The 17,278-nt window shown below is 50.7% G+C and overlaps 8 protein-coding genes across 8 annotated transcripts; 5 read left to right on the top strand and 3 right to left on the bottom strand.

Moving 5' to 3' along the window:
- Positions 1-330: 330 nt before the first annotated feature.
- Positions 331-3,465, bottom strand: TrAtP1_001791 (uncharacterized protein). The gene is made up of 2 exons (XM_066111161.1): positions 3,323-3,465; positions 331-3,256 (listed from the first exon to the last, which is right to left on the bottom strand). Exon 2 carries the CDS (start codon positions 2,977-2,979, stop codon positions 448-450), a length of 2,532 nt encoding a protein of 843 aa, XP_065967234.1. The 5' UTR covers positions 2,980-3,256; positions 3,323-3,465; the 3' UTR covers positions 331-447.
- TrAtP1_001790 (uncharacterized protein) lies at positions 3,065-3,274 on the top strand (the record flags this gene model as incomplete). The annotated part of the gene is made up of 1 exon (XM_066111160.1): positions 3,065-3,274. The coding sequence occupies one exon, from the start codon at positions 3,065-3,067 to the stop codon at positions 3,272-3,274; it is 210 nt and encodes a 69-aa protein (XP_065967233.1).
- Positions 3,466-4,039: 574 nt separating the features above from the next.
- Positions 4,040-4,509, top strand: TrAtP1_001789 (uncharacterized protein). Its single transcript, XM_014085244.2, has 2 exons — positions 4,040-4,188; positions 4,263-4,509. Exons 1-2 carry the CDS (start codon positions 4,054-4,056, stop codon positions 4,425-4,427), a joined length of 300 nt encoding a protein of 99 aa, XP_013940719.2. The 5' UTR covers positions 4,040-4,053; the 3' UTR covers positions 4,428-4,509.
- Positions 4,510-5,103: 594 nt separating this feature from the next.
- TrAtP1_001788 (uncharacterized protein) lies at positions 5,104-8,373 on the top strand. The gene is made up of 3 exons (XM_066111159.1): positions 5,104-5,771; positions 5,924-7,758; positions 7,836-8,373. The coding sequence occupies exons 1-2, from the start codon at positions 5,562-5,564 to the stop codon at positions 7,736-7,738; spliced, it is 2,025 nt and encodes a 674-aa protein (XP_065967232.1). The 5' UTR covers positions 5,104-5,561; the 3' UTR covers positions 7,739-7,758; positions 7,836-8,373.
- A 679-nt stretch (positions 8,374-9,052) lies between these two features.
- Positions 9,053-9,857, bottom strand: TrAtP1_001787 (uncharacterized protein; the record flags this gene model as incomplete). Its single annotated transcript, XM_066111158.1, has 3 exons — positions 9,053-9,340; positions 9,425-9,583; positions 9,837-9,857. The coding sequence occupies 3 exons, from the start codon at positions 9,855-9,857 to the stop codon at positions 9,053-9,055; spliced, it is 468 nt and encodes a 155-aa protein (XP_065967231.1).
- Positions 9,858-10,749: 892 nt separating this feature from the next.
- Positions 10,750-14,684, top strand: TrAtP1_001786 (uncharacterized protein). The gene is made up of 3 exons (XM_066111157.1): positions 10,750-11,083; positions 11,208-12,338; positions 12,403-14,684. Exons 2-3 carry the CDS (start codon positions 11,324-11,326, stop codon positions 14,337-14,339), a joined length of 2,952 nt encoding a protein of 983 aa, XP_065967230.1. The 5' UTR covers positions 10,750-11,083; positions 11,208-11,323; the 3' UTR covers positions 14,340-14,684.
- Positions 14,685-15,016: 332 nt separating this feature from the next.
- On the top strand, positions 15,017-15,772 carry TrAtP1_001785 (uncharacterized protein; the record flags this gene model as incomplete). Its single annotated transcript, XM_014085050.3, has 1 exon — positions 15,017-15,772. One exon carries the CDS (start codon positions 15,017-15,019, stop codon positions 15,770-15,772), a length of 756 nt encoding a protein of 251 aa, XP_013940525.2.
- Positions 15,773-16,499: 727 nt separating this feature from the next.
- Positions 16,500-17,135, bottom strand: TrAtP1_001784 (uncharacterized protein; the record flags this gene model as incomplete). Its single annotated transcript, XM_066111156.1, has 1 exon — positions 16,500-17,135. One exon carries the CDS (start codon positions 17,133-17,135, stop codon positions 16,500-16,502), a length of 636 nt encoding a protein of 211 aa, XP_065967229.1.
- Between the last annotated feature and the right edge of the window lie 143 nt (positions 17,136-17,278).

Below are 17,278 nucleotides of genomic sequence, written 5' to 3'. Positions count from 1 at the left end.
AGAACAACAACAAACCGACTAGAAAAAAAGAAGCCCAAGATATGAGCAGCTGCCGATGTTGATGCCTCCTTTCTGGCTTGATCCTTGGGACGGCCCTATCTTTTCTTCAACTTTCACCTCGAGCGGGTTATGAATAACGACCATGAACGGAATGGAAGAAGGACGCACTACCACAAAAACAAACCGATTTTCCTTGTGCTGTACGATTATTGTTTTATTGTTTGGACTCTGGTTTTGAGATACCTCGACCTCCGGGTCGCTACCTATGCGGTATATCCTCTTTTCTTTGTCTCTTGTTTACTGCATGTATTATTACATATTAGCTTTGGTTTAATTTTGAATAAGACGCTATATTGGCACACTTTTATCCTTGCTCATTATGTGAAATGTGAAAACCGTCGTATATGTACAAGTCTCATGAAATAGCACTGGTAAGGTGGAGATATATCAGTCATCTTCCTCCATCACATTCCTATTAAAGAAGCCGTGAATTTTGTTGGCCGATGCTCTGCCTACAATCGGCTCTAGCTCCTTGGGCTCCATGTTGGCCACCTCCCGTATGTTCTCCGTATCAATGACGAGGCTCTTGATGTTCTGCGGCGTCACGCCCGGTACAATGGTCAGCATTTCCTGCGGCTCTTGGTTGAAGACTTGATCTTCCACCTTGGAGTCCTTGTCCAGGCCTGCCTGCACTGCTGCAATCGGATCAGGTTCGTGCTCCAGGGTTTTCAGAGAGGCGAATATCTCTGCTGTCTCGTATGGGGAAGATGACCAGATGATGCGCAGCTTAGGAAAGGCCAGCGTCAGTAGCACCAGCTTAGACTGGAGATCTGACGACACGTTGGTGGGGGCCACGCTGTTGAGGCTGCCCGACAGATCGGCAAAGGGCTCTAGGGTGAATGACTTGTTCTGGTCGAATTCAATCAGTAGCATGGGGTTCTTGTAATACTGAAACATGGTTTCCGCTTGGCTGTACAGTCTGCCGTCCTTGAAGGACGAGATCAAGTCGCTGATGGACTTCCGCTCTACGCAAATGTTGGGCGACAAGATGTAATCGCCCACCGTCAGCATGCATGGCACTACAACCATGGAGCGTCCGTGCAGCAGCGACGGCAGCGAAGACCTGAATTCTCGCACATCGACAACGACCCGAGGCGGCTCGGCCGTCGCCGCCAGCTTACCGCCTCCGGCGATGCGGGTGTTGACGGTTCGCAGAAAGGCCTCCTGCGGGTCTTCTGCGCCGTGCGGGTCGACCGTCATGACCAACGACATGCTCGCTCGCTCCTTGATTAGCTTGGTGAAGGCGTCCTTTTCCCGTCTGACGGAAGACAGATAGCGCTGCTCCTCGACTGAGCCCCCGTAATACAGAAAGTACACTCGGACATTGCGGTCATTGTGAGATGAACGGTATACTTCCACCCGGCGAATAAAGGAGGCGTCCGGCTCATACATGATGATGTATCGTGGCTTGACTTCTTCCAACACATGCTCATCCTGGTCTCCGTCGTAGGCGTGCACAACAACCAGGTCCTGCATCTCAAATAGCTGATAGTAGTCTTCCATGTCTTCCAGCGGATCGGCGATAATGTCTTCTTTCTGCTGCTGCGCTTCCTCTTCTGTGATCTGGACTTCTGCCATGAGATCGGCCACCTCGGCCGGTTTCTCAAAATATTGCGCAATGCTCCCGTTGTCAGTACGTCCATACATGGCCATTGAGCTGGCTCCGCCTCGCATTCTCCGCCTCTTGTTTGCTGGCGCTTTGCCTCCTCTCAGGCCGCCGTGTCCCGGCCGTGGGTCCGACGCACCGTTGAGAGCCTTTTGATTCTCGGCGAACAAGCTGGCGCTGACTTGCGCAAACTGTCGTTTCCACCGTAGGTAGTTTCGAAGTTTCCGCCTCATCATAAAGTTGGCAGACGGTCGGCGGGCTTCCTCGGTGCGTTCACGTTCGAATTCGGGGTCGTCTACGACAGGAAGCTTCTCCTTGTCTACCTTTGGCTTCACATGCATGGTTTGAAGATAGTCACGAAGCTGCCGACAGGTATCTGTATTTGAGCACATGATTAATATGCCCCCGTTAGAGTCATCTCGAGCCTTGGGCTCAAAAAACAGATCTCGATCAATCTCCTCCAGGACTTCTGCCAGGATACCCCATTTTGGCAATTCCTCAAGAACGGGTCGCAAAGAATCAATATTTTCGCCGCTTTGCGATACGTTTTTGGGACTCGCAGAGTAAACGCGCCTCCGGGCGGTGTCAAATATGGTTTGGGCAGCATCCAAGAACAGCCAAGGTGATTGGGATTGTCGGGTCGACCCGGGAGGAGGGGAGTGTGCGGCGTGAATAGTGTCGAGATGCTGCAAGAAAGACACAGCATCGTAGGTGAGGATGTTGCTGAGCAGCCCACGGAGGATGGTTAAGTCGTTGACAATCTGCCGTGTCTTCCAACTGACCCGATGCCAATTGGGATCGAGCTGGCGACGGACAATTACGTCAAAGTTCTTGAGTAGAGCGCTATCAAGGTTCCAATCGTCCATTTCCAGGCCCGAGTTGCCCTTTTTGAGCTCGTGGATGCTGACTTCGACGCATTCCATGATTGCATTCTGAATATCCGTCATGGAGTCCGTCATGGGGACCTCAAGCTCAATAACTTCGGCCTTTTTCCTGCCTTCAAGAGATTGTGCAACGGCAACGTGGAATCTTGGCCAGAGAGACGCCTTTTTGAGAAACAGATTTCTCATCATGGTGGTCAATGGTGAGAAGCCCGTGGTAAAAGGATCCGGATTGTCCGAAAAGGCCTTGAGGAAGCCGACCTTGTTCTTTTGCCTGTACACTCGAAGGATGAAGGCCTCCAAGGAAGTGGCAACAATTCTGTCTGCATGAAGGACAACAAGGCCGGTGATGAGCTCGGGACTCAACAGTCCCGTAAGGAGGTCGACGACGAGAATACGAGACGTAATGCTGAATATACCCCCCGTTTGCATACATCTTCTCTCTGGCGCCGACGGTTTGAGAATCCGTGTTGACAACGGTCAGGCCCCGTGCCTTGGGAGATGCGCTGATGGCGGCATGCTCGGCCAGTGCTTCGCCAACCCAGTTGTTCTCACGCTCGTCTGCGCCGACGAGGACGATGAGGTTGCTCCCGGCGGCATCGTAGGAGTGGAGGAGGTTTGTGACAAGGCGCATCTGGCCCAGCCCGCGGGCCAGGATCACGAGTTCATCTTCGGCTCGAAGCTCCTGGAACAGCTGCTGCTGGTATTCCTATGCGCACTCTGTTAGCGTCAATTACAGGGCCGAAGAAGCTACAAGCCAAAAGGCTGGGCCTACCAGAGGCAGAGATAACTTGACTGGCTGCGGCGCATTGCTGGTCGACATGCGGGGCGCCGAGAGAGTTGGTGGTGATGCTTCATGGCCCAAAGAGCGTGAAGTTTCCCCAGAGCTATCGAGATCGAGTCAAGAGTGGCTCGGCAGCTTCCGTTACAAGGTACCTGCAGAGAGCCTGTTTTAGTATGACCGACTGGCGTATTGACGGGGTACCGTTTTCTAGCGCAGGCAAGCTCGCTGCTCCGGGCGGGGCTCCGTTAACTCACGTGACTACTAACATGCTTGAGCTGTCTTCCCGTTCAAAATCTGGGGCATTACCGATTACAAGCGTGTACTGCAGTACCTTGATGCCCCCAATGTACTCATGTTACGACCATCACTTACAAGCCCGTATCAGGAAGAGATAACACAGAATGATTCTTGTGTTAATTCTTGTTCTAGTTCATGACTGGCGTTCAACCGCATCGTATCAAGATTACGATTTTTGCTTGCGCGGTGGTTACACCCTAAAGCACATTCTTGTTTGGTTCGACTCGGTGCCAACATTGCAATGACGTTGACAGAAACGTCATCCACATCTAACCCAGCGCCACCAGCGCCTAGAAGCGGCGCCGTATCGAACGAACCTCAGCCTGCAGGCCTCAGCTAAGGCGCTTTGGGTGTATATATAGTTTGCGGGTTTGCTGCCCAAGTTCTGACTTCTTTTTCTCCAATCTGTAAAAACACAAAATTGCATGATTATTCTTCGTAACAGAACTACTATTGCACATTTACGTTATAAACGCGATATCATAAACCCATATACAAGGAGAACATTCGTCTCAAAGCATATCAACATGGATTCCGGCAACAACCAGCAAAAGAAGGAGGTATGTCTTGCATTCATCGTTTCATCTATTGAAAGCCTTTGACAAGCCGAGTCGCTAACACGGAGTTCTCCTAGGGCGAGAAGCAATTCTCCATCCAGCCCATCCAGGACAACGCCGCCGTCGACCCCAAGTTTGCTGCGCACCAGGCTCATCCAGGCCCGGCCGTGGCCAAGAACATGCCTCCAGAACAGGGCACCAAGGAGGAGCGCCAGGCTAGAAAGGAGGAGCTGAACAAATAAAGAGAGGATAATACACAACAATAGAGCGTTTACCATTAATCAATACATCATTTTAATCTGAAACTCTGTTCCTTTACGAACGACTTGATGTGGTTTCAATTTCGTGTAAAGAGGCTATCTTGCCTGATGGAGTACTGATTTGATGTTCGCAGCAGAATGTAACGGCGGGGTGTGACGGCGAGACAGTGGATGCCTGAGCCACTCACTCAATACTGCCCACTCAACCACCAGTACTAATGCTCTACATCTTGTGCATGTCATCTCACAAAATGCTCAAGATTAATTAAACTGAATCCCCATAGCTTCTGCCATGGCTCTGCAATCGATAACCGTCGTCACCATTGGAAGGTCTCGTGCCTTTTCTGCGTGATGACGACAGAGACTGGCGCGGCTTTCTGCTACTGAGGCAGAATCAGCTTCTGTACAGTAAGCAGGCAGGGGAGCTGCTACAGTATCCATGGATGCCTTGGGCCTATTATAGCACCCCTCCCCGCTAATTTCCAGCAGCCTAGCCCCAAAGTTACAGCGATGCGAGAGGGCGACGAACACTGTGTAATTTGCGCTGCTGCGGATTCCATAGCGCCCGGGGCGGAGCTGTGCACCGAAACTGCCAGTGGAACTTGCTTGCTGCGGATTCCCGGGTCCCTTGTCCGAATAGCGCAACCTCACGCCAGCACGTCCTCTTCCTTCACCTTCGCCCTCGCTTTGTTCTCTCTCTCATCTTCCTGTCCTCCCTAAATCTCTCCCTTGATGCCTCCGCCGCCGGAGACGCATGTTCGACTCGATTCCTCCCTTGCACGAAACAGCCATCCTATTAGCGCTTGCTCGGCCCGCGGCCGTTGCCCACGCCTGCCTGGAGGCTGCGGCCCTTGAATCAAATCCTGCTGCCTTTTGACAGCGGGCGCCAACTTTGGACAAAAAGAGGAGACGGTCAAGTCCAGCTACCATCGACTACCTACTATTAGGCGCCCCCCTCTTTCCACGCCGCCAAACCGACGACCGCCAAACAGTCGCTCGTGAACAGCTCCTCGCTGCCGAATCGACCTCTTGTCCCTTTTTTTCTTCCCGCCACCATCCGCCGCCGCCGCGCCTTTCCCCAGCGACCGCTCCCGAGCGGCCTCCACCGCCGCAAACATGCCCTCTATCCTCAACGACGACGATAAGGATACCGTCAAGCGCTTCGTGCCCAAGCAGTCCAACAAAATCCAGGCCGTCGCCGTCGCCAAGCTCTACGTTGCGTATCCCAATCGCTCGAAATGGACCTACACGGGACTGCAGGGCGCCGTTGTGCTGGCCAACGATCTGGTCGGTAACACCTACTGGCTCAAATTGGTGGATATCTCGGTACGTGTGACTCCCTTTGAATCGCTTTTTCTCAGCTTACTCTACTGCTGGTTTTGCTCGCAAACAAGGCCCGTGGGAAGCAAGTGACCGATCTGGAGAGAAACGAAGAGAAGAAATCAACGTGTTAACAGCTTTTGGTATATTTATAACAGCCATCCAACCGCGGGGTCATCTGGGACCAAGAAATCTTCGATTCATGGAGCTATAACCAAGACCGAACCTTTTTCCACACTTTCGAATTGGAGGAATGTCTCGCAGCGCTCAGTTTTGTCGACGAGAAGGAGGCCAGGCAGTTCAAAAAGAAGATGGACGAGCGAGAAAAGAACGCCAGCCGAGCCACGAGAGCCGCTCCTTTTGGCGGATCCAACCAGGCTTCAGGAGGCCAGAAGCATAGCCTGCTGGGCAACATCTTCCACCGACATTCGACCGTGTCCATGATACCGGACACTGCAACTTCCAATTTGTCCGGGTTTTCCCACAACTCCGGCTCCTCTGTTAGCTTGAACGATAACAAGGGCTCTGAATTTGCTCTGCTGGACGCTTTCGACCCCCTTTGGCGAGAGCATTTCGGCCAGGATCTTAGCGACAAGGGCTTGAACGATGACTTTATCAAGGACAACCAAGAGTTCATTGTCGACTTTCTCCGTGAAGAACAAGCCAAGCTGGCCAATGAGGCAGCGCCGCCGCCACCACCACCCGCCCTGCCTTCACCTTCGACCAACGGCCTCGAATCAAGAACTGTGAGGGCACCGCCTCCACCTCCACCCGCCGCCGCAGCAGCAGCCGCTGCTGCCCTGAACAGCTCTCCTTCTGCACGGAGAGCAGGGCCTCCTCCCCCTCCGGCCCCTCGGCGATCGGGCGGCCAGGTCACCAGAGACGCCAGCCCACCGAGAGTACCGTCTCCTCCTCGGCCGAGATTCAATGCCCCGCCTCCCCTGCCCGACGCCGGCAAGTTTGCGAACCAAGCCGCCGACAAGAAGAAGTCGTCCGTATTATCAATAATACCTGGTGCTACTTCGTCTATCCCCCCTCCTCCCCCGCGACCTGCCAAGACTCCTCTCGAGGCCGACGACCACAAGTTCAACGTTCCGCCTCCCTTCACAGGCCAGCGCATTTCTGCGCCCCCTCCACCCAGCCGTGGACCGGTTCCTCCTCCACCACCACCTCGAGGCAGCGATGCCGGCATATCGATTCCTGCCGCTGCTCCTCCTCCTCTGCCTCCAAAGGTGCCAACCGCGAGCGCTCCTCCTTTACCGCCGCCAAGTGCTCGACCAGTTCCGCCTCCACCAGCGGCAAATCATGCGCCGCCGCCTCCCCCCCTGCCGGTAGCAAGCAGCATCCCAGCTCCTCCTCCGCCTCCACCTCTGCCATCGCCAAAAGCGCCGTCATTGCCTCCTCCGTTGCCCACGGTCAGTGCTCCACCAGCAGTTCCGCCTCCGCCGCCGCTGCCATCGCCGGGAGTTGCCAGTCCTCCACCTCCTCCTCCACCTGGTCCTCCGCCGATTCCTGGAGCTGGCAGCCCTCCGCCGGCACCTCCACCACCACCTCCTCCTATGCCCGTGACCAGCGCCGCTCCTCCTCCTCCTCCTCCGCCTCCTGGCCCCCCCTCCGATCCCAGGAGCTGGAGCTCCTCCTCCCCCACCGCCACCTCCATTTCCATCTGCAGCAGGTGTCCCGCCTCCTCCTCCTCCGCCGCCAGCGGCGATGCCAAATCGGGACTCTGGCTACTCGTCTGGCGCCCCTTCGGCTGCTCTTCCCAAGGTAGAGGGTGGACGGGCGTCTCTCCTGGGAGACATTCGGGGAGCAGGAGGTATCGGAGGCCTCAAGAAGGTGGACAGGACCAAGATCAACGACCGCAGTGCAGCGTCTGTTGGTGGAGCTTCTGGCTCAGGTGCGGGAGCTGCTGCTGCCCCTGCTGGACCGGGAGGTGTGCCAAATGCTCTAGCAGCAGCTTTGCAGAAGATTAAAGACAAGGCTAGCAAGAGTGGTAAGTTTCTTTTTTTTTGCTCCTTCTTATTGTCTATAGGTAATGATATTGTGTACTAATTTTTGCTTCTCTTATAGACGATGAAGAGGAAGAGGAAGATGATTGGTAAAGAAATTGAGAATGTAGGAGAAGAAGATGAAGAGATATCTACGCCATCAGGCACCATAATTCTGGTGGCTGTCTGGGGAAGGGGAAAGGGGGAAAAGAGAAGAATGAAGTTCCCAAGTCACAGTGTTTCAATTATACGAGGTACACACTAAGCCATCTGGCTTGTTCAAATTTCAACGAGATTCTCGCAATTCGCGGCTACTACAAAGTAGGGTTAGTCAAGAACTCAAGGCTACAGACAAAGAGAGAGAAATATGATGGAAGGTGGTTTTGTTGTTTAATTTTGAGTGAAGGAGGCGGGATGAGTGAGTGGAGGCCCGCGTTACAGGAGTCACGGAGTTGTGTGCTTGGTTGGAGGGTTATTTGATGTCATTACTCGATAGATTGATTTGCTTCAAGTTACTTTGTAGCATAAAGATACGTTACCGGGGGAGTTTCTCTGCCTTGAAGATTAGGCGGAGGAAAGGAGGGGCGGGTGTAGGAGAGAAATAAAATCAAAGATTGCATAAAAATTATTGATGAAAAGAAATATTGAAGAGAAAGGTCACACAGCCGATGAAGATAAGATACCGATAAGACAAGTCGCACCGCATAAAGAGTGCACACCAAATGATGAGTTTTTTAAGTGGTCATTGCTATTTAAAAAGCGGAAAAGATTTACATTGCAAGCAATTCTTGTATCAAGACGGCAAAAACATGAACGTGTGAACGGACTTAAAAGCACCAAGTGACGAGCCGCGCCGTCTCTCCCACCGCGGCCATCTAAAACCTCCGCCCTCGAAAAAAGAAAACTGTCGTGGGACCCAGCGAACACCAGCAGCAAAAAAAGTGAGAAACAAGGTAAAAGTGCAAAAAAAATTAAAGAGAACATTTGCAAGCTCTGAAAATTTTCCTGCCTTGCGCTCTCCGTCTTTGGTGCCGCGGTCCAGAAGGGTTTGAGAGAGAAGACAGCTGTGCCAAATCCCCCCCAAGGGTGCGCACAATAGTGGTTGGCTCCCTGCTTCCTTTTCATTTTCTCCTTTTTCCTCAATTTGGAGCGCACGGTAAAAGGGAAAAGAGCATAAATGGGGAGAAGTTTTGCAAAAGTTGATGTGGTGAGAGGCATGAGGCTGTAAGGCGAAGTGGTCCATTTCTCTCGACATGTTTTGATCCCCCTGTCAGACCCAGCGAGCGGGGGACGGGGCGCTCAAATGTCGTCAATGTCGAGCTCCTTCTTCTCGTCGCCGGACTCGTCAGATTCGGACTCGTCGGCGCCGAACTCGAAGCCGGCATTGTCGTCGCCGTCCTGGCCGTAGGAGTCGGTCTCGTTGATCTTGGCGTTTTCGGGGAGCTCGCCCAAGTTCTTCAGGTTACGGGCCTCGTCGGAGGTGTACTTGAGGATGACGTCGCCCTTGCCGTCCTGGAAGTCTCGGAGAGAGAGGAGGATGATGTCGCCCTGGTTGATCCAGACCTTCTTGCGCATCTTGCCACGGATCTGTGGGTGGACATGGTTAGCTTATTTAGTTATTGATATAGGAGAGCGGGTGTTGTTCTTCTCGGCAGGAGAAACTGAACGTACGTTGGCAAGTCGCTTGCTGCCGTCAAAGCACATGGCCTCGAGCCGGCCGTTACCCAACATCTTGACGACCTGGGCGTACTCCTGGCCGTCCTCCTTGAAGGTCAGCTCTCGGCGCTGGTCATCGTTCTCCTTGGTTCCTCGTCTGCGGTTCTTGCCGCCCTGTTTTTGCGCAAAGAAAAGTAAACGTTAGCCTTAGGGATCTCAGAAAAAGTAGCGTTCTCAATATTATGAGTAGCTGTCGGCTGCCGCGTCGGAGGCGAGAAGAGGAAGAAAAAGATCAACACAAAAAAATTGGCGGGGGAGGGGTTGAATTTGATCCAATTCAGCTTCCCTCTGCTTGTTTTTTACGGCTGTTTTTTATTCTTCCTGTGCTTGTCTTCTTCGGCGGCCCAGATAGATGCGGAAAACGTACCTTTCCCTTGTTCTTGGGCATCTTGACTGTTGGCTCGAGAAATCTGGAGTGTCGGTGACCAGGGGATGCAGAGGGTCAAAAAGTCGGCAGCCTCTCAGATTCTTATGTAGGGGCAAAATATTAGCTTTCAGGCGCAGTCGTCGCAACTCTATGCGGCATGGTGACTCAATGTCACGTGATGCGAGTCACTTTCAAAGTCAGACAGCGTCAGCTCATGATTCATCGACTCAAAGGAAATGGTATAATAACCCTATTTCTAATTTTAAAGCATGCTAGTATTAGGCAAACAAGGGTGTTTAATAATAATATGGGTTTTCTCAGCATTTTTTTATGTAGCAAAGGTAGCAACACTGCATCTACACGGCAGAGCTGGAAAAGGCTCAGCCATCCAGGTACCAGTCCTACATCGTGCAGTTGACCAAGATACTTGTACTACTAACCACTAGTCCCACTAACAGGTACAACAATATGATGTAGATTAGGAGAGAGGATGTATGTTTTTCTTTGAGTCATTTACCGATAATAGTGTATTGGTAGGTGCATGTCAAGGTGCATGTCAAGGTGCATGTATATGGTCTGTATTTACGTATGCCAAAGCAGAGCCAACTGTGGCTGAGTCCAGAAGGGGCGACAAAAGATTTGGCATCAAAGCTTCGGAGATAACAAAGAATGCCAGCCAGTTCCGGAACATGCAATATTGTATGTATCCGTATACCTGCCCAATGCAGAAATATCGAGTGGCGTTATGAGGCGCGCAAAGGCAAAAATAGGTGGAACTTGGAAAAGTCCACGACCCACTAGCGAAAATTTACACTTGATCTGCGTTATCCGCGTAATGGTTGGGTTACATAAGCAGGATCATTGGTGCATATCTTTTATCCAGGTACGGATACTGGATCTTTCGTTGTATCTTGGAAGAACCAAGCAGAAGTCATTTGTATCTATAAATGACCAACCTGATGCTCATCAAGAATGAAGAAGAATTCAGACTCTTTCGGCTTTGTATCGGTTATTATGCGATCCTCTACGAATTGCGAATTACACGGCAGAAAGCGGTATAAGCAGCCGCTTTCTTTTAGATCGAGAGATCCTGCAGAGGGATCATCATGAACCGTTCTCAGCTTGGCGGATCAATCACGACCATTTGAATCCATGGTCCACTATGAATGCTACATAATGGGAATAATTAGCTGCAAAAGCTTTTCTCGTATTAATTCTGAGGATTTTGCGCATTGGGTAGCAAATATGTAAGATAGACTGGATGCAAGTCAAGCAGGAAGCTCGCTCAATGGACGCAGCCGGCTGGCAAAATGTTACTATACAAGTCACGCATTGATTGGTACGTATTTGCTGACTTGCTACCTTGGGTAGGGAGCGGGGAATTGCCTCGATACCCAATATATACATCCAAGGAATCATCAACCCAGTGAACTCTACTTCTATGATGATCCTCCAATTTTGAGTCCAAGGGTTTATATTACGCAGCCATGTCTGATCCAGACAACTACAGCGTCGGGTGGATCTGCGCCATCACGACAGAATACGTTGCTGCTCAGGCATTTCTGCAAGAAAGGCATGATGGGCCCAAGCACGTATCCGTCCATGATAACAACAATTACACTCTGGGCAGAATTGGAACGCACAATGTTGTTATTGCGGTCCTGCCTAATAGCGAATACGGATTGTCTTCCGCGGCGAGCGTGGCAAGAGACATGCTGCATAGCTTTCCAAACATTAGAATCGGTCTCATGGTTGGCATCGGTGGCGGTGCTCCTAGCGTGAGGCACGATATTCGACTTGGCGATGTTGTTGTTGGCGTCAAAAGCGGACAGGGCGGAGTTTTCCAATATGACTTTGGAAAGGCTATTCAGAACCAAGAGTTTCACGAGGCCGGATTCCTGAACCAGCCACCAACGCTGCTGCGGGCAGCTGTCAGTGGCCTTATGGCACAGCACGAGTTTAACGGGAACCAACTGGAAGAGGCCATTGACAACGCATTGAGCATACATCAACGACTGCGAAAGAAAGGCTATAAGCGACCTGAAGCAGCTACTGATCGACTCTACCAGTCAGATGTCATCCATCCTCCGGGTGATGATGTTGCCTGTGCGGTAGCCTGTGGCGATGATCCATCACGCTTTGTTGAGCGGCGGGAACGGAATGGAGAAGGAGAAGAAGAAGATGATGGTGGTGGTGATGATATTGTGGCGATCCATTATGGTCTAATCGCCTCGGCGAATACCCTGATGAAGGATGCCCTCATCCGAGATCGGCTTATAACCAAAAAGGACGTTCTTTGTTTTGAAATGGAAGCTGCTGGGTTAATGAACCACTTTCCCTGTCTGGTTATTCGCGGCATCTGTGATTATTCAGATTCGCACAAGAACAAGAAATGGCAGGGTTATGCGGCAATGGCAGCTGCAGCATACGCAAGAGACCTGCTCCTCCAGATACCTCCAAATAAGATTGAGGCCGAGGAGAAGATTAGTGACATCTTATCTGGTACGTCCTGAGATCACCATCTGCGTGCTAGGATCTTTTGTATTTATTAATCTTGTCTCTCCAGGCATTCACAAACTTACAGAAGAATCTCGAGATATTGCAAAAGAGCAGCTTCAAATCCACAAGGATCAAGTAAGAGAAAGACTTTCTGAAAAAGAAGAGAAAATTCACCAACTATTTCGCCTTAGTAGCAGCAATGATGCAACGTATGAATGGTACAAAGACCAAGTTGAAGAAAGGGTTGAAGGCACATGTCAGTGGCTGTTACAGCATAAGCGCTTTCAAAAGTGGCTGCAACAGGATGAATCTGGACCTCTCCTCATCACAGCGGATCCCGGCTGCGGGAAATCAGTCTTGGCCAAATATCTCATTGACCATGGCTTACCACAATCAGCAACTACTACTAGTATTTGCTACTTCTTCTTCAAGGACCAGGATCAAAACACATGTCGCCAAGCGCTTTGCGCATTGCTTCATCAGCTCTTCTCGCAAAAGCCAGCTATGATTGCGAAACATGCCGTACTACAATACAGCAAGGATGGGGAGAAATTGATATACTCTACAAATATCCTTTGGGAGATTCTGCAGAGCGTTATAAAAGATCCCGATGCAGGGGCTATAATTTTAGTCTTTGATGCTCTCGACGAGTGTGGCGAATCGGAATTGACAAGCTTGATCAAAAACTTGGAGAGCCTATTCCACAATCATCAGTCAAGCAAGTCCAAAGTTCTTCTCACATGCCGTCCATACCAGCAAATCATCTCCAAATTCCATGGTCTATTCAGAAACTTCCCAAATATCCATATTCCAGGCGAGGAAGAGTCGGAGGTCATTAGCCAAGAGGTAGACTCTGTTATCCAACATCGGATTAACCAACTATCACTATCACCCGGGATAAGGGATTGCCTGGAGGAAAAACTGCGAGAGATTCCGCACCGTACCTATCTATGGGTGTACCTAATATTTGATCACATACAACAAGGTGATTTTAAACAGACCTTGAAAGGAGCTGAGTCCTTAATCCAAACGCTCCCAAGAAATGTCAATGATGCATACGAGCGGATTCTCAATAGATCTAAAGAAGAGCAGGAGCCTATTGTTCGGAAGGCCTTGGGCATCATCTTAGCCGCCAGTCGACCACTGACACTCTCGGAAATGAATGTCGCAATGAGTATAGACGATACAGCTACGGAAGACACCACAAAGTCTATTGATAGTCTTGATCTAGAGGATGACAATGACTTTAAGTCGCGCCTAAGGTCTTGGTGCGGGCTCTTTATCTCAATCTACCAAGGCAGGGTTTATTTCCTCCATCAGACTGCCCGCGAATTTCTCCTCGCTAATTCGGCATTTCCTACATTGCTAGGACGACAATGGCATCACTCTATTACTACTCGCCAAGCACATCATGTTCTGGCAAGGCTTTGCATTCTCTATTTAAACATGGTTGATTCCCATGTTTACCTGCTTGCAGAAGAGGATGGGTATGAAATGCCGTTTATTGACTACGCAATTATCCAATGGGCCGCTCACTTCCGCGAAGCACATATTATTGATGGCGATCCTATTATACCTGCCACACTGAAACTTTGCGATCCCGAATCATGTAGCTATTCCTATTACTCGAAGTCAAGGGACTCTTACGAAGTTCCTAGTATTGATGAAACTACGGACCTCATAATAGCATCATATTTTGGCCTTCATGTTATTGTCAAGTTGCTTGTTGATAATGCAGCTTATATTGAGGCAATGGATGACTACTTCAATACGCCGTTGATCTGGGCTGTCAAAGGAGGACATGACGTAGTTGTGAAATTACTAGTTGATAATGGAGCTGATATCAATGCAGCGAATATTGCTGGCTTCACACCATTATATCATGCTGCATTACATGGATATGAGGCTATTCTTAAGCTATTACTTGATGAAGGAGCTTATATTGAGGAAGGGGATGGTGACGGCCAAACGCCATCATTAATAGCTGCTAGTGGGGGGGCATAAAACTATTATTAAGCTGCTAATCGAGGAAGGAGCTGATATTGAAGCAAAGAACGGTATGGGCCAAACGCCATTATTGATAGCTGTTCAGGACAGGCATGAGGATAATGTTAAACTACTTATAGAGGAAGGAGCTGATATTGAGGCAAAGGATAATGAGGGCCAAACGCCATTATTAATAGCTGTTAAGGAGGGGCGTGAGGATTATGTTGAACTACTCATAGACATCGGAGCTGATATTGAGGCAAAGGATAATGAGGGCCAAACGCCATTATCAATAGCTTCTGAGAAAGGGTATGAGGGTATTGTTGAGATGCTAGTTGCAAAAGGAGCCATTTCATAGCAAAATTATATTCATCTCTTATATTTTCTTTTCCAAGAGCATGCACAAGAGGGAGTTGAACAAGTCCGCTAGCCGATAGTTTTGTGTAATAGTTGGCTTACATAAGCACACTCAAGCTCTTTTTTTGAAGCTCATCTTTGACATCACCAACTTTCACACAAAAGTCGGTTGACCAAGCTGGCCAGCATTCACAAGCAAAGAGTCATGATTTAGTCTTTTGTTTTCCCTCAACTCGCATGTAATTCATAAACATTCTCAACAGGATTATACAGAAAAGAGGAGGAAAAAAACACATAGCATTGCACTTCTCATGCAATATCAAAAAACACCACCAGCCATGAAGTCAACATCTCAATATCTAAGGCCACTCGCCTTCAAACAACTCGCCACACAATCTCTCTCTTCTTCTCCGTCAAGCATCCGTCTCTTCGCCTCTTCCACAATCCAACCCCCTCGCCAAACTTCAAAACCCCCACCAAAAACAGCCTTCACCCAGCATCCCCCAAAACCAAAGCAAAAGCTCCTCCGAGACACCATCCGCCGCTTCATCCCCGAAGAAGCCAAGAAATTCATCCGCCCATCCGGCACCCTCTGCACCACCCCCGAGACCGCCGCCTTCTTCGTCAAGCACAACATCGAGCCCGACAACGGCGCCGCCCGCCGCTTCACCGCCGGCCCGGCCATCCAAAACGCAGCAAAGGCCTACAACGCCGTCGTGGCCTTTAGCCCGCGGCACATTGTCCATCCGCACGACCTGCGCTTCTTCGATCCCAGGGGCCACCCGCTGGCCGCGGCGAGGCGCGAAAAGTACCTGCGAAAGGCGCGCGAGGAGCCGCTCTGGATCATGGTGACAAGCGCTGGCGCGACGTCGGCCGTGGTGCGGGTGCTGACGCAGCGGCGGCTCAAGAGCGCCATATACCGCTGCCTGGAACATCTCGGGTTTCCGAATGGAGTTGGGGAGCACAAGGAGATCAGGGGCACCGTCTGGATCACGCTTTACGATCCTGTCAAGGCCTCAAAGCTACCCCCGGAGCCATTTGCGGAAGCCGTTGCCAGGGCTCTTAGGAGTAACTGTGCACAGCCCATGAGATGACGGGTGTATGGACAATTCATACATCTCAACCCAAACTCCTTGTTGCACCCCCATCTCATGTTACAGCCTTGGAGTTTTTGTAAAACACATCAGCCAGCTGTGCTGTTTCACTTGATATTTGTATATATGTATGTATGTAGGTACTCAGTAGTATGTAATCATCTTCGACGTCAATCGTCTTACAAAAAATGATGTCATAGAGCTCAAGCTCGAGTCGCACTGGAAAGGCGATTTCACGTAAAAATGGAAATATAACAAAGTCAAAAACATGGGCAAGTTGACCTCTCCAGCGCCATCTCCACCGAGTCGCAACTTCGTTTTGTCAGCTGTGACAAAACATAATCCCCCTTTTTTTCCAACACCACGCCTCTCGTCCACCGAAAAGTAGGATATCCTGGACCTCATTTGCAAAACTGGACGCAAAAAGCTATCAAACGCTCTCCTCCAACGCCGGTGCATGCTCTTGGCTGTCCCTCCTGACTTCTTCAGATACCAAAGGTGCCGGAGTGAACAGGCCTGACATGAAAGGAAATGAGAGAAATAAAAGAAAATGGTTGCTAGAGGGTGCTACAGGGAGCTTGTCTTGTCCAAAAAGGAGTCACCCGCCCCTTCGCCTTCTTCTTCTGTCGAGTAAGAAGCGACAAATTTCCCTTTGCCCTTGACATCTCCCGTCATCGTCAATCCAAGCTTGCTTTCCTTCATACTCCGTCGACTAACAGGTCGCTTGTTAGCCGGCCGCTTTGGAGTTGCTGTGCCCCCCCCTACGACTTTTTGGTCGGTCTGATCTGGCAGCATCAAGGGGAGATCCTATCCTCAGCTCTTCGCCTGATGAATTTCGTCTCGTCGTCGGCGCCGTGGAGCTGCTCTTCAAATCTCGCATCTCTTTGACGACGTCTGCAAAGCTTTCTTCCAGAGTCTTCATCCGAGCAAGAACCAACCTTCCCATCCTATCGCGATCTGCCGTATCAGCTCCTCCGACATCTCGCAGCCGGTTGTCCTTCATGAGAGCCAGGGCCATCTGCGTCTGGAAACTGCCTGCCAAGCCAGCGTTAATGTCTCCGGCAAAAGGAAGATTCGTGTTGTCAGACAAAATGCTCAGGTCGGCGGACGACAGCCTTCTAACGGCACGATCGCGGTTCCTTGGATCAAGGCCCATGACAGCCGATCTGTTCAAACCACTAGTGCCCGCCTGTGAAGGCATAGTAGAGCGAGTATTGAGGGCTGGCGGGGAAAACATGGATCGCCGGCTAGGGGGGCTGCGCACGCCATTGGGCATCTCTCCAGCATTTCCACCTCGGCTCATCGTAAGTGCTGCTCTTTTGGGCGGCGAAGCTGACGCAGAGCTTTCGGGCGGATGGTCCATTTCGCCAGGATTGAAAAGTATGGTATTGGTAGACAGCGTGCGATTGTGTGCTACGCGTCGCCTAGGCTTGTTGGAAGAGTTTCCCTTGTCCGACGAGCTGTGAGACGAAGTTATGGCGGCCGACTGTGCCCCTGTAGGAGTCG

The sequence above is a fragment of the Trichoderma atroviride genome, chromosome 1 (assembly GCF_020647795.1).
Source record: "Trichoderma atroviride chromosome 1, complete sequence".
NCBI classification, from domain to species: Eukaryota; Fungi; Ascomycota; class Sordariomycetes; order Hypocreales; family Hypocreaceae; genus Trichoderma; species Trichoderma atroviride.
This window is presented reverse-complemented; position numbering and strand designations above follow the sequence as displayed.